The 14,268-nt window shown below is 38.4% G+C and overlaps 1 protein-coding gene across 14 annotated transcripts in view; it reads right to left on the reverse strand.

Annotated features, from left to right (window-relative positions):
* Positions 1 to 14,268, reverse strand: part of elna (elastin a) — a 53,080-nt gene that overhangs the window by 20,062 nt on the left and 18,750 nt on the right. For 11 of the 14 annotated variants that reach the window (XM_060875578.1, XM_060875567.1, XM_060875573.1 and 8 more), the window contains exons 6-17: positions 7,362 to 7,415; positions 6,451 to 6,522; positions 6,239 to 6,268; positions 5,507 to 5,587; positions 5,262 to 5,342; positions 5,126 to 5,173; positions 4,965 to 5,027; positions 2,127 to 2,201; positions 951 to 986; positions 754 to 837; positions 541 to 591; positions 190 to 324 (exon numbers count right to left, since the gene is read on the reverse strand). In XM_060875578.1, the coding sequence (XP_060731561.1) occupies positions 190 to 324; positions 541 to 591; positions 754 to 837; positions 951 to 986; positions 2,127 to 2,201; positions 4,965 to 5,027; positions 5,126 to 5,173; positions 5,262 to 5,342; positions 5,507 to 5,587; positions 6,239 to 6,268; positions 6,451 to 6,522; positions 7,362 to 7,415 (810 nt within the window). The remainder of the gene's footprint in view (positions 1 to 189; positions 325 to 540; positions 592 to 753; positions 838 to 950; positions 987 to 2,126; positions 2,202 to 4,964; positions 5,028 to 5,125; positions 5,174 to 5,261; positions 5,343 to 5,506; positions 5,588 to 6,238; positions 6,269 to 6,450; positions 6,523 to 7,361; positions 7,416 to 14,268) is intronic. The other 3 variants (XM_060875572.1, XM_060875576.1, XM_060875581.1) reach the window with 3 other exon arrangements.

Consider the following 14,268-nt stretch of genomic DNA (forward strand, 5'->3'; position numbering starts at 1 on the left):
AGATTTAAGTTTAGTGCCATGTTCAAGAGCATAACAGTGGCAGCTTGGCTGGATTGGGACTTGTAGCCCTGAACTTATGATCAGTAACCCAGAGTGTTTATCTTCTGAACTATCACTGCCCCAAAATAACTATTTCAGATTCATGCAGTGTAAGGTTCTCCCAAGTTTTTTATGAATTAATATTTTTACCTCCAACACCTGGGTAAAATCCACCAGCTCCTGGTACACCTCCGGCCCCTCCTAAGCCAGCTCCAGGAACACCTCCAGCCCCACCTAACCCAGCTCCAGGAACACCTCCAGCCCCTCCTAACCCGGCTCCGAGGCCTAGAAGAAATGATGACTCTTAACCTTAACCCAACACAATACATCCTGTGAGCTACAGCGAGACCACATTGCAGTGAGACCACACTGTTCAGACAGATAAAGCAAAACTACCAAGTATGAACAGCTCACAGCTCAAGCATTAAATTTGCTTCCTCTATCCCCATCAAATGTGAGAATGCAGTGCTATCAACCTTTGAATTAAAAGTGAGACATTACCGTACTTAGCAGCTTTTGCCTGTGCAGCTGAGACCCCCAAGTTCCCCACACCTAAATACACAGAGGATAAATAAGCCAGTAACCATGCATTCTTAGCTTCATTCATTGCTTGAATGTGTTGAACAGGAATCTGCAGCCAGTGATAAACGTGGCATTATTCTCATTGCAACCGCTGTATTATGTAACCATGCACTCTTTATGCTTATTACACACCAGTGCCAGTGGGGTAGCCTGGCTTTGAGCCAGCTCCTCCTTTGCCACCAGGTAATCCTGACCCTGTACCAAAGCCACCATAACCTGAAGCATAGCACGTGACAGTTAGGCAACATGCCAACATATAATACATCAATGAGTAAATTACGAAAGAGCTTATGCATGCATGTACTCTATAGGAAGGAGTGCCACTATACCATATGGAACTCTGCCACCAGCATAAGGGGATCCACCTATTAGAACAAAAGTTTATATAAGAAAACTGAAGTCTTCCCTAGAGAATTGTGATGGACAACACTATTATGTACTGTATACAACATATTAGAAGTACATGTGAATATATGTACAATACTGTAACTTTGATAATAAGACATTTTTCCATAAACAGTACACATTAAATTTTTGTCATTTATGATGAGATGAGGTTAGTACTCATACATTATATGCTGCATTTTCTACAACTACAACAGGTTTGGCTTAAGATCATACTTTAGGCCTAAAGGTCAAACATTAAGTTTAAAGTCTCCAAGGAAAACCTGGAAGTGTGTAAAATTCGATGAGTACAGCATGTGCGGCTGACTCCAATTAAAGCATGATCTAATCTTCCCAAACCTGGGAAACAAATAGTTCAAGCTGGTGTTACTCTTAAAAATCAGACATTTCCATCTCCAAACATTATCTTTTCATCTTAGATTATATTCTCTTTTGATCTTCTCAACACTGTGGTTTGGGATAAAAATACATTATGTTCAAGGGGACAATTAACACACCTAATAATATTAATTAATTGATTCCCAATAGTGTAATGTATGTACATACATTTTAAAAATCGCAAAAAGTATGCTGGAGATGCAAAAATCAATTTTTACAATCCATTGCAAACACGTTATTTTCTTGTTGATTAACAAGATATAGTTCTGATTTTGAGGCCTCAATCATGGACAGTCTAAATACTTACAGTATATCACCTAAGTTATGCCAACAGTATAGTGGATTGTTACTCCCTCTCTGGGCATGTTGCTGGCCCCAAAAAGAGAACCTTACAGTATATTCGATAAAGTGCTACAGGTCAACGCACCATATATAACCATTGGATTGTGCCCATAGAAGTGCATGTAGTTGTGTCCGTAATGAGGCTGAAAATTTGTGAGCACTGAAGGATAATATACTAGAATAGAGAGGGAACACCTTGATGTTACATGAAATATATAAGTAAAAAAATTCAATGTTTACTGGCATTTGCGGTAAATATAGAAAAATATGAACTTGCCATGAATAAACCGATTGCTATCTGTATGGCCATGTGTCTCTTTTCTGTGCTTGAAATGTGACAGTATATGGTGAGGATATTGAAGTCAATGTAAACATGATACCTGGGTTTTTTGGAGATTTGAGAGGGTATCCGTGAAAGACGCCTGGTTGCAGCAGTCCTGGAACTCCACCAGCACCTGAAGACAAGAGCAAAGACTGTTGTAAAATTAGGCCGAGATTAACAATATTGCGCATTTTGTTCGTGTTGTCAATCAAATCCCATAATATATAAATAATATTAGGCACATAAACCAGGAACTATTTTTATTTATTTACAAGTCTAGTGTTATTTTGGTTTTTATGGTGTTGTGTTCTTACCATTTAAAGTCACTAAGCCTCTTTAGTGAACACATGACTCATGTCTGAATTTTGACCCTGTTTCTGGATTTTAGTTTTGGATTCGTGGTTCTTTAATAAAGAAAACCTGCATCCAAGTCTGCCATCTGCCTGACAGAAGCCTTTGCTGATCATGGATGCACAGGTCTGCCTGAGCTGCAACAGACGTAAGTAGCTCAAGGCTGTTTGCTCTGAGAACAACAAGAACATCTTAATGGCTCTCAGGGGAGATGCAGATGAATATGCACTTGAGTTCAGAATGCTAGATGCTGGCAGCAAATGGAACAAACCTGCACTCAAGGCTGCAGGAATTCTAAGTAAATAGCAATTAAGAAAATAAGCAAATTGACGTGTAAAGCACTATTCTGACCCCTTTATTTGAACCACTGGGAAGCACATCCTTGTTCTAAGTTTAAACTTGTTCACCATCTAAGGTACTCAGATAATTGTGGACACCAAACACATAACAAAGGAAAACATTTGAACCAGTGTTCAGAAAAACTAAGACCAGGGATTTAGTCCCTCATCAACCCTATGGTTGTGTATTTGGCATGTATACCTGGTAGACCACTGAGGCACTCAAACAAAGATATATTTCTTCCTCACTTCCTTCCTTAAAACAAGTGGACTTTTGACACTGCATCAATCCAATATCAATATCAATATCCTTTGCCTTTCATCCCAGACGGCCTTGAACAACTGGAGGAAGCATGCAACCCTGAGCTCAGAATTACTCGATCAACATTCTTAAGGGTGATTAGAGAATATTTAACATCCCCTCTGGCTATTTTGAGTATTGCTTAATGCCTTAAGAGTGCTCTAATATCCCCTCTGTCTTTAAGGAATTAATTGTACTAGATACTGGGAATGTTTTCATGCTTTCTTTTGGAAAGCCATGTGAAGAAGGTGCTAGCCAAACCTCTGAAGTATGTACTTCGTGTGAAAGGAGAAAAATGTGAAAATCATGTGCCTCAGATCTCAGTCCTAGGATATATATTCAGAAAGCGAGAGTAACAATGGATCAAACTGAGGTCAGTGCAATCCCCAACACCATCAACTTGAAAGTTAATTTGAAAGGCTCCTTTGGCCCCTATTATAAAACAGTTTACTGTAATTCTTCCAAAACATTCATCATGAAGTCAGTTATCAAAGACTGACTTTGAGAATTCTTCTCAGTAGTGAATCTGTTGCTAGAATAGTGCCATCACTTGGTGGAGGGAAAGGCACAATCATTTGTTAGCAATACCACATGAACCTGAGAAACCCTGAGCATTTGAAAACAGCAAGAAGGTTGAACCCAAAATACACTTAATGGGCTTTTATACTTCTCAAGATTTTATAATCTTAGCTCATACTGGCTAAAAACAAACAAATAAGGCTGCTTCACTTTCCACTAGGTACCCCTCAGGCCCAAAAGGGGCATAGATCAAATGCTAAATTAAACAAATAAGCATCAGTCTGTGCTGCCACCATGTCTTTAGTAGAAGTGGTATGTCCCACCTTGTGTATGTAATAAATACATTTCCTGGGCTCATACATATTTGGCTATGGGACACCTTAGAGTTTGCAAACTCTCAGCTCACCCTATTACAGTGTGTACTAGGATCAACATCTAGAACAATTACTACAACTAAACAACTACTTTTCATATCATCTCCACAAAGTACCGCCAGAGGACAGGCTCTGGCTTTCCATGGGAGATCTTAGAATTAGACAAGACTGTAAGACTGTTTATCAGCCATGTAAAGCTTGAACTACCAGAGCAACCTGAAGAAAGTGCTGGTGGGTTGAGGAGGTTCTATCACTTGCAGAATTCACTGATACAGCCACATGGCCTGTTTAAGTACATTTTCCATTACCATGGACTACAAAACATGATTTAATCTACTACAATCTAATTGTATGATTCTAATACTACATTCTGCACTGGAACTCTAATCATATTCTTTGATTTAAAATCAGAATTTTTGTATAAATAACCAAGATTTTTTAGTCACTGCAAACTCTCTCTCACTCACTCATTTTCTACCGCTTATCCGAACTACCTCGGGTCACGGGGAGCCTGTACCTATCTCAGGCGTCATTGGGTATCAAGGCAGGATACACCCTGGACGGAGTGCCAACCCATCGCAGGGCACACACACACTCTCATTCACTCACGCAATCACACACTACGGACAATTTTCCAGAGATGCCAATCAACCTACCATGCATGTCTTTGGACCGGAGGAGGAAACCGGAGTACCCGGAGGCACGGGGAGAACATGCAAACTCCACACACACAAGGCGGAGGCAGGAATTGAACCCCCAACCCTGGAGGTGTGAGGCGAACGTGCTAACCACTAAGCCACCGTGCCCCCCCTGCAAACTCTTTCTAATATTATACTAGCGATAATTCTAAGCCTTTTGATTCTGTGTAATATTCTTGTTTTTACTTTATTCTGTTGCCCTGATTGCCTGTACTGAGTCCATCTTTGACATTATGTCTGAATTTGTGTTGTGGATTGATTTTTCCCAGCATCCAACTGCATTGTCTGCTTTATTAACAGGAATAAAGCTCTTACCTGGCTTTGGTTTAAGTCCTGTTCCTGTTGCTACACCTGGAAGAACACCTAGGCCATTAAACCCTGTTGATGTGAACAGTGAAAAGTCAGACCAACACTTTTTCAGAGAATTTTTAAGATGTCCCCAGAAAATGACACTTGGAAATGTATTGGACACACACCTTGACCAGGCACATGTCCACCTTGAAAAGCTCCAGGCACTCCTACTCCTGCATAACAGGTAGGACATCCATTTATAAAACGCTTATAATAAAATATAAGAATTAAATATTAAAAAGGACACATCCAGATACTTACCTGGCACTGGAGCCTTTCCTGGTTTTGCAGCTTTCCCACCAGGACCCACACCTGGGAGACCGATCTGAGGAATGACTGGAGCTAACAGAAGGACAATGACATCAGTAACAGAATAGTAAGATGCCCAGGTGAGACCAAAGTCTCCTGCTGTGCACCCCTGTGTAAATAAGGTTTAAAAAAAAGTCTAGAATGGATATAGAGTAATGTCCTGTTTAGTTTACAGTCTGTGAGGTTGTGTGTCTTACCTCCAGCAGGGAGTGCAGGCCCACTGCCAGGTACAGTGCCCCCCGCACCAGGACCTAGTACCGTCCCTCCAGCACCTGGCACTAGAGCAAAACACACAAAGAATGAGCTATGTTTATTAGGATGCATGTCAAGAATTCTGATATTAAGTTCTGTTTTTTTACATAATCAAATGTCTTCACTACTCTGTTCCAATCTGAGAAAATGAGCTGGCAGTTCTGGTTTGAGGACTTGGCACTACATGTTTCAAAGTTTTCATCTATTTGCCTAACCTTCTTCTATCTGATGCTTGTCACGCTGCTTTTACAATATGAAGTAAAGCACCAGGTTTAGGTAGAAACCTCCAGCATGATTCCCTGTGGAAGATACACTGGTTGATTTGGCTTCAGATCTGATGTTTGTTAATTGAAGCTCAGGCCAACTGGAATACTATGAAAAGGCGACCGTTATTGGAGGAACGCTGCCGACACACTGCCTCATTCTGTTTTTATAGACCTCCGGTACTGCCAGCCTCAGTGGAATGATGACCTGACTGAAACTGTGCTCAATAGTAATGTTTAATATGATTAACTCATAAAAATGACTCATATTTTACATAAAGAGTCATTTGAAAATTTGCTAAGTGCATCACTTCCCTAACCATTAATATTACTTTTAATTCACTAACTAACTAACCAAGGAGAACTGGAATTACACAGATAACAATGTCAAGACACGAAGAAAATTTTTTGTACCTCCTTTTCCAGGCTTGAAGCCTCCGGCACCTGAAATGAGTTTAAATTTACATCTTGGACAACATTTATATCGAGCAAAGTTTAAATCACAGGAGGAAACATAATACAGACCAGTACCGATATCTGTCTGATTCAAATGGAAGAAAGATATTAAACTTAATTTATATCTAAAAATCTAACACCAGTTATTGACTTAACATGCAGCAATTAACCTGTTTTCCCGGGTTTCAGTCCTCCAACTCCTGCTCCAGGAACAAGTCCACCACCGTATCGACCATAACCAGCTGAATGAAGAAATACAAACATCACCTCAGAGTGTGACAAAGATGTTTGGAACAATTGATATAGGTGCCTGAGATATATTTTGTAATGAAATTAAGTATAACAACTTTTTTTTTTTTTCAGTAGTTTCATCAACGTCATGGTCCTTTGGTCTTTTGTTAATGGTTTCCTATATTATATAGGAAACAATAGGAAGGCAAGTCACTGACTACCTGCAGATAAGGACAACACATTAGAGCTTTAGTCTGACTCACTTCATCAGATGTACAATCTGCTTAAAATGATCAACTTCCAAAGCTTTGACGTTCACGCTAAAACTCTACCTTTAAATATCTGGAAAGACGAATAAAATAAATAAGGAATTTAATGTCACGAGACATGAAACAAATCACGGGCAATGCCACTATGCTAAGTCATGTTTAATGTTTAACCAGTATGGAGGGAAAAACTTTGATTCCTTTTATGCTTATTGACTAAAGTAGATTTTAAAATAAATATAGTTAGAAGATCTTTAATATTTAGCGTAATATATATATATACACAATATTTTGTTGAACGATCCTCTGGATTTTTGATGTGTCCTAATCTGCCCCCTCTGGAAAAAATCTGCATTAAGGAAATTTAAATTTTAAATTTTTAATTAATATTTATATTTTAATATTTTAATTAATATGAGTAAATGCACCTTCATTTGGACAGTTTGAGTATTTGAGTATTTGGATAGAAACTGGGTACTTGGCTTGGATTTCCAACCATAGACAGCTGCCTTTATTAATTGAGTGTAATATGGAACACATATAGTGCTATTCCCCAGAGTAGATACGGAGTAAGAATACTACACCTCCAGGTCTGTATCCTCCAGCGCCCAGGCCACCTGCTCCTAAGTTTCCATAACCTTAGAAAGGAAAAGAAGAGAAATGAAAAGGAATATTTAAGAGCAGAATGTACTGCTGGGGATCTGAGTCATTTATTTCCCTTGTTCAGCACCTACCACGTTTCAAATCTGCGGTAAGAAGTTTATTTGGCAGCTGAGACAAGCAGCCTTCTCAGACCGTAAAGAACAGATGGGTCGGTTTAGTAATGTGAGAGAGAGAGAGACTGAGGGAGAGAGTGGTACAAGGCTTTTGGATGCTTTGAACAATCTTTTTTGGCTTTGAGAAAAAGGAGTTTTGAACTCATTGAATATTTATGTCAAGACCGTGTTCTCGTCCCACATGGAGATCGTGTTCTCTTCCAACATGGACGTGCTACACAAATGGAGTCATTCACCAGACTGCATACTTAACTTTATGACACAGAATGAGCGGAAGAGAGATTGGAGCAAGATGAGCAGAGGAATGTTCGGTCTGTCACTCGCATTTCTGCCACTATAAATCTGAAAATAAAGCTACTCATTATGGCAAGGAAAAAAACAACAGTGTGACAAATGGAGAGCGACAAAGCCAAATTCATTTGCTATATCAAGTCTCTGCTAATTATAATGAGGCATGTCTTTCTTCCTGCAGTATATTAACATGTACAGAAATGACAGCCAAGAGTGTACAAACTATGAATTATATACTGTATGTCTGAACTGTACAATGCTCAGTGATGGAAAAAGAGAAATCCTATATTGTAAGTTTGATGCATTCCATCCTTATGAGGCAAAAATACGTAATGGAACATTTATCTTACAGAGGATTTGCTTGCCACTTCTTAGGATCCAGACAGATTAAAAAGTGCAACACTTAGGGCAACTATGACCTGTCACTAGTGCTTCATTTTTTTTTCTTTTTACAGCTGTAGGTATTTTCAGCTGTTATTCTACTCAACCATTCAGCCATTTCAGTATTTAGAGTTATAAAGCTCTCGTAGAAATTTCTGGCATTGAGACACAAGCCATGGAGACATTATTCCTTGCAAATGATAGCATTATGGGATTAGAAAAAGGAGGACTACTGTGAGATTAATGCTGTCTCAGGGACATGTGTCAACTAATGTGAGCCCTATCCTAAACTCTCTCACATTCTGAAAATCCATCACCATCCTAATATACGCCAGCTGATCTCCAGTGATCTATCAGAAAAAGGAATCTTCAGATACGTGGAACAGGCGCTGAGACAGGGCTTGTCTGCCATTAGTTAATGATGCACTATGAAGCACTCCCCTGGTTTCCCTATGTCGGACAGCAAGCCTCCCTCAAGCGACTCACGTATTGTCTGATTAGTCCAACATTCCCTCATGGATTTGAAGCCAAGCCATGTGTGATTGGAATGTATTACTGGCTCTTTGCGTCGTCTCATTGAAAAGCTCTGGGTGCAACAGGGTTATCTGCACTCATTCTGAACGTCTACAGCCAAATGAGCATTTATACACAAGCATGACTTGGCTTGGGAGAATTCTTGTGAATTCTATTCCATAGCTATGTATTTTAATGGAACGTGTTATATTAGGCCTTATATGAAATACACCACATCTCATTAGAGGTAATATCAAGAGAGGCCTTAACTGATGTACAATTAAGATCTGATTCTTTTCAGACCTGATTGCTTGCTGTTGATTGTTCATTATTCATATGGACCACTCCCAAGTCCCAGTGATTACCCAGAAGACCGCAGAAAACTCACAGATTTCTGGCTATTGTGTTGGTAAAATCAGATTTTTCTTTGTCTTTAAACACCAACATAACTATTATAATTATATAAATGATAAGGGAATAAGATATTGATTGCATTAAAATGGACCAACCACTGAATCCAGCTCTGCATATGGGATGGCAATATATTGTGGATTTTGGACGAAAAACCTATGGCAATTACTGTCCGTATTGTCCAGGCATTTATTTTGATGTATGAATCCAATAAATAATCATCATCAAAGTATCATCAAAAATAAATCTAATCATTTGGGATTTTATGTCATGAACTTTGAACAGCCTTCTATAAACCAAGTTGTGGTTGTTCCATATTCTTTTAATTTCCAAATCATGGATAAAATTCATTTAAAGGATGTTCAAAGTTTAGATGTTTTCATTATCAAACCATGATATGTAGGTGCTTTTCCCAGAACCTTCCTTTTTGATGCTGTTTGTTTACCAATGTTCTTTTAACTTCCAAAAACAGGTGGATTTATATTGACACAAAATGACACTTTTAGCACTTGGCATTCTGAACTAATTTAGGGGTTTCACAGCAAGTAGGTAAATACTTTTGCAAGGCAGTCTATGATTTAACAAAATATTCTAGCGACTATAAAGATCCTTGGGTAGTACAGCAGAACTGTTGATGCTTGTTATGTAGCGAGCAAAACAGGCAGCCAAAAGTTAGCAGGAGAGCTTAAAGACTGCGGCCATCCAGCATCAGCGTAGCCAAAGTCAATATTCAGGCCAAGAGTCTCTCCAGCTCTCAGACATGAGAAGTTTGGGTAAGTTAATCCTCAATGCAAACAAACTGCATACTGAGGGGAATAGGATATGAGAGAATTCATCTAACCATTTTTTGCCTGTTTTTCCTCAGATGCCATGTCTCAGACATGACATCTGGAGCACTAAACAATGCAGGTAGATGAGCCAAGATGAAGAACTATAGTGGTTTTACTGTATCTGTAACTTTGTTCTTTCTCACTCTCTTCACCAGATGCGGATGCTAAAGGATTTAATTTAAGAGAGAAGAGAATTCCATGGCTCTTGTCCACAGAACTGATGACAGCCACAGCAAAAAGTCTGCAGGCCGCTGGAGTCCAACAGCAGCGCTCTCCTGCAGATCGCAATCAATTTCATTACACCGCAACACTGACATGCCAAAGTAGAAAGAAAGAAAGAAAACAGAAAATGCCAACAGGAACATATGCAAACCGTTCCATTTAGCAAAGTAATCATAGATTCATTCAACAAAATTGTCCAAAAGCTGCGTTAACCACTGCTAACTGGTTTTTTCCACAAGTCCTAAAAAGCCAGCATTCAGTTGAACAAAATCAGACACAGCCATCTGAAGGGAAGTGGCACAACACTTGGCACAAATGATCTGAAACCAGAGCAAAGAACCCCCAAGGTTTGTTCCTCAATTGCTGAAACAGTACAGGATGTTGCTGTATTTATTCATTTATCCCCAAATCAGGGCACTATTTAGAAGTTCTGCTATGAAATGTTTTCAGTTAAGTAGTGTTCTGGTCTGAAACATGGATGGAAGAATATTCAATGAGCTACTGTTTAGACTTTGCAATAGAGATATTAAAAGTTCCTATGTAATTCTCTTAAAAATTGGAACTTAGTACAAGCCATTTTTTGTATTCCAAATGAGAATTCTTAGCACATGGGATGGGGCATTTTTACAAATTCAAGGTGGAAGGATTTTCATATAAACATCGTTTAAAGCAAGGAATTTGCACGCTGACTCAAACAGTTAAAGATCGTGGTTGTGGATTGAAAAGTTAGGGTTCAAGCCAAGCTGCTAATTTTGAGTTCTTGAACATGTGCATTAGTATAAACAAACAAATTATTTTATTGTTGCAGGTCTGATATAAAATGAGTCAGGACAACATCAGCTTTCAGTGTGAGACCTTTTTCCCTTTGTTGGGAATATTAAGAATATTTAATATTTAATTAACACAGAATATTATTGGTTAAATATAAAATATAGTCATCTTACACTGAAACAGAAACTCAGTGAATTTAGTTCATTCAGATGAGTGCAGCAGCTCCAACTGATTGAACTGAGTGACACAATTAATAATATCATTTGATTGCATATTTTCCTGAAAAAATCAAACACCAAGCTCTCACTTCAGCTGAGATTCAAACCACAACACAGAGACATTACCACTGCACTATTCTCTCATACAACTGCTTATATAATGCTGTATTTAATTCCCATTAGTGTCAACATGCTCATAGGATTTCACAATATTATTGGTTTACCTTAATACTGCTCACTCGACATCATTCAATTTAGTATTTAACTTGTTTAAATTAAGTTCACTAAGAGCAATCAAACCAAGCTTTGTTGAGAAACATAATATTTTTTATATAAATTCTACAAGGTCTATTTTCTTAAATCTTAAACCTGGCCACATATTCGTTTTTGTCCCTCTAATACTGTGGCAGCAGTTTGGGGAATAACGGTATGTGATATTTATCTGTATGTATATGTGATTTTACAATTAGTGTATAGTGTAAATCATAGCGTACATCGTACATACAGTGCATGCGTTAATACATACATTTAAATATATGTATTGTAGTAGAGTATTATACTAGAGTAGTGTTGTTACATTGGTGATGGTAGAACTTTTTTTTCTTGGCAAATTAATTCATGTGCATAAAGGACAATCTATTTCACAATCGGAAACACACGTGTATGTGGAAACAATGAAGAAACCGAGCAGACTAAAGTGCAGCACAAAGCTGTCATAGAACTCTCTCACTATAAGTAACAGTCACCGCGGGTTAAACATGATGAGAGAAAATAAAGAGACTAGCCAGACTTTTAATAATATGTTTTATGTACGATGTGAGACAGAAAGCCACAACTTATAGCCAAAATGTTGGCCAATGTCTGGATGACTTTTTGTACAAGATGCTTTATTAGAAAGGGAATATTACTTAACTAACTAATCCACCTTGTGTGTGATTACTCAACATTCAGAGCCACTTTTTATATGTCAGTTGACTGTGCAGCACATTGGGGATTTTACCATTGGGGATAATTGCCTGATTGTCTAGCAAATGAATTTATAATTACGTTCACTACTTAAGACTGATCAGTATAGGAAACACTATAGTGAGGGACACATTACATTTACAGCATTTAGCAGACGCCCTTATCCAGAGCGACTTACTTTTTTTTTTTTTTTTTTTTTTTTTTATCTCATTATTATACAACTGAGCAATTGAAGGTTAAGGGCCTTGCTAAGGGGCCTAGCAGTGGCAGCTTAGTGGACATAGGAATTGAACTCACAACCTTCCGATTGGTAGCCCAACACCTTAACCACTAGGCTACCACATCCCCACATCCTGGGACACATCCAAAAGAACCGACTGCCCTTTCCTATTCTTATTCTTTACTATTATTGTATCTGATAGTTTGATGAGAAATGAAATTGGACCCTATAGACAAACCGCACTATGTTTCTCTCAATAAGAGAATTGGAAAAGAGTAATGCTCTAAAAATAATGGGAATGGCTATTCAACGGGGTTAAATCTATTATGTCCTTGCACAATGGTTTTCTCTTCATACTCCGGTAACAATTTGGATTGGTTTCTGAATGCAGTGATCTGACACATTGTCTACTCTTAACCAATCATCACCTATGTCACGTCTATCAGTCGTGGCACATTTACAAGAGCTGATCTAAGAACCGCACTCTGGTGTAATTATCCGCCCAACTCCTGAATGGTGACAACTCTGTTGCACTTAACAGCCCCGATTGTGCTTTTCTCATTTTTCCCCTTATAAGTCATTGTTTCTGCCATCCCAAATCTTGCGGTCGTGAAAGTGAACACCTGCCAAAAAATTTCTGTTTCTCAGCTATATTCCCTATAACTCACAAATAAAAGTGCTCTCTTTTTTGCTTTCCCATGATGTTTATGCCGGTCTGTTGCCAGGCTCTTTAGTTTAGACTCAAACTCGGATCAGAGCTGAGATAAATAGGAGCAGCTGTTTGGCTCACCTAGCTCCTGCTCTTCCACTGTCATCATGAAGGATTAGTTCTTCTTTAAGGTACAGTGAAACATTCATGCTGAAGGTTTGTCCTGTTAATCTGCTTGGTTACGTGACTGTACTCTGTGGTACTAATTCTATTCACAAAGTCTGGCAATGTTACTTTTTTTTGTGAAAATGGTTCCTATTCACAAGCATCTGTAATACGATTTATCGTGCTTACAACGATTACAACAATGGTACAAGGCTGCACTGCTCAGTGACTTCACCTTAAGATCGACAAAAACACCCCCTCACTCCAACCCCCTCGCTGATTTTTCCACAATTGTAAGCCTCACTTCAAATACTTTTCATTTATTCACAAGGAGCTGACTGTAATGTTTATTCTTTTTTTTCTTTACATTATAAAATATTCATGTACTTAATCTGAACTGTTAACACGTCCTATCGTTCCTGTACACAGAAAGCATTTATAATTATTATAACAATTCTATTTTATATATAATCCTTTTTATAGATCATACGTTTTAGATTATATGTTGGTAGAAGGCTATAGAAATGCTGACTGCTACACTTTGGCATTTACATCAAATTGTCTGCAGCTCCACCAATGGACAATGAAATGTACAGAATGAGATAAATAATTGATATAATGCATCTCTCAACCCTAATCATTTCTTTGTCTAATCTAAAGCTAATGAAATAGCAGTCAGCTGTCACAGGACAGCATCCTCCAATCAATACCAATGCCAAAATGTGCAAACGTGTCAATGAGGAAATTTACATTTGCTACAATACATCTCAATAAAACAGTGGGGGCAGTGAACAAACAGCATATGGGTCTTTTTCCCAGTTAAGTTTCGTTACTGTACAAACACTTTGCAGTTTGGAGAACGGTTTGGAGAAGCGTGAAATCTTTGTGCATTACACTTATAAATAAAGGCCGCAGCAGGTAGAGTGTGAATTTTGTTATTTCACTGTGTGAAAAAAGTACAACGTGCCTAAAACAAACACAGCATCCGGTGTGAATTGGCTTTAAAGACGTGTAGCTGCATGATGAAGCCGGATGATAATACTATAAATACTACGTGACAACATTAGTACACACCAGA

The sequence above is a fragment of the Tachysurus vachellii genome, chromosome 1 (assembly GCF_030014155.1).
Source record: "Tachysurus vachellii isolate PV-2020 chromosome 1, HZAU_Pvac_v1, whole genome shotgun sequence".
NCBI classification, from domain to species: domain Eukaryota; kingdom Metazoa; phylum Chordata; class Actinopteri; order Siluriformes; family Bagridae; genus Tachysurus; species Tachysurus vachellii.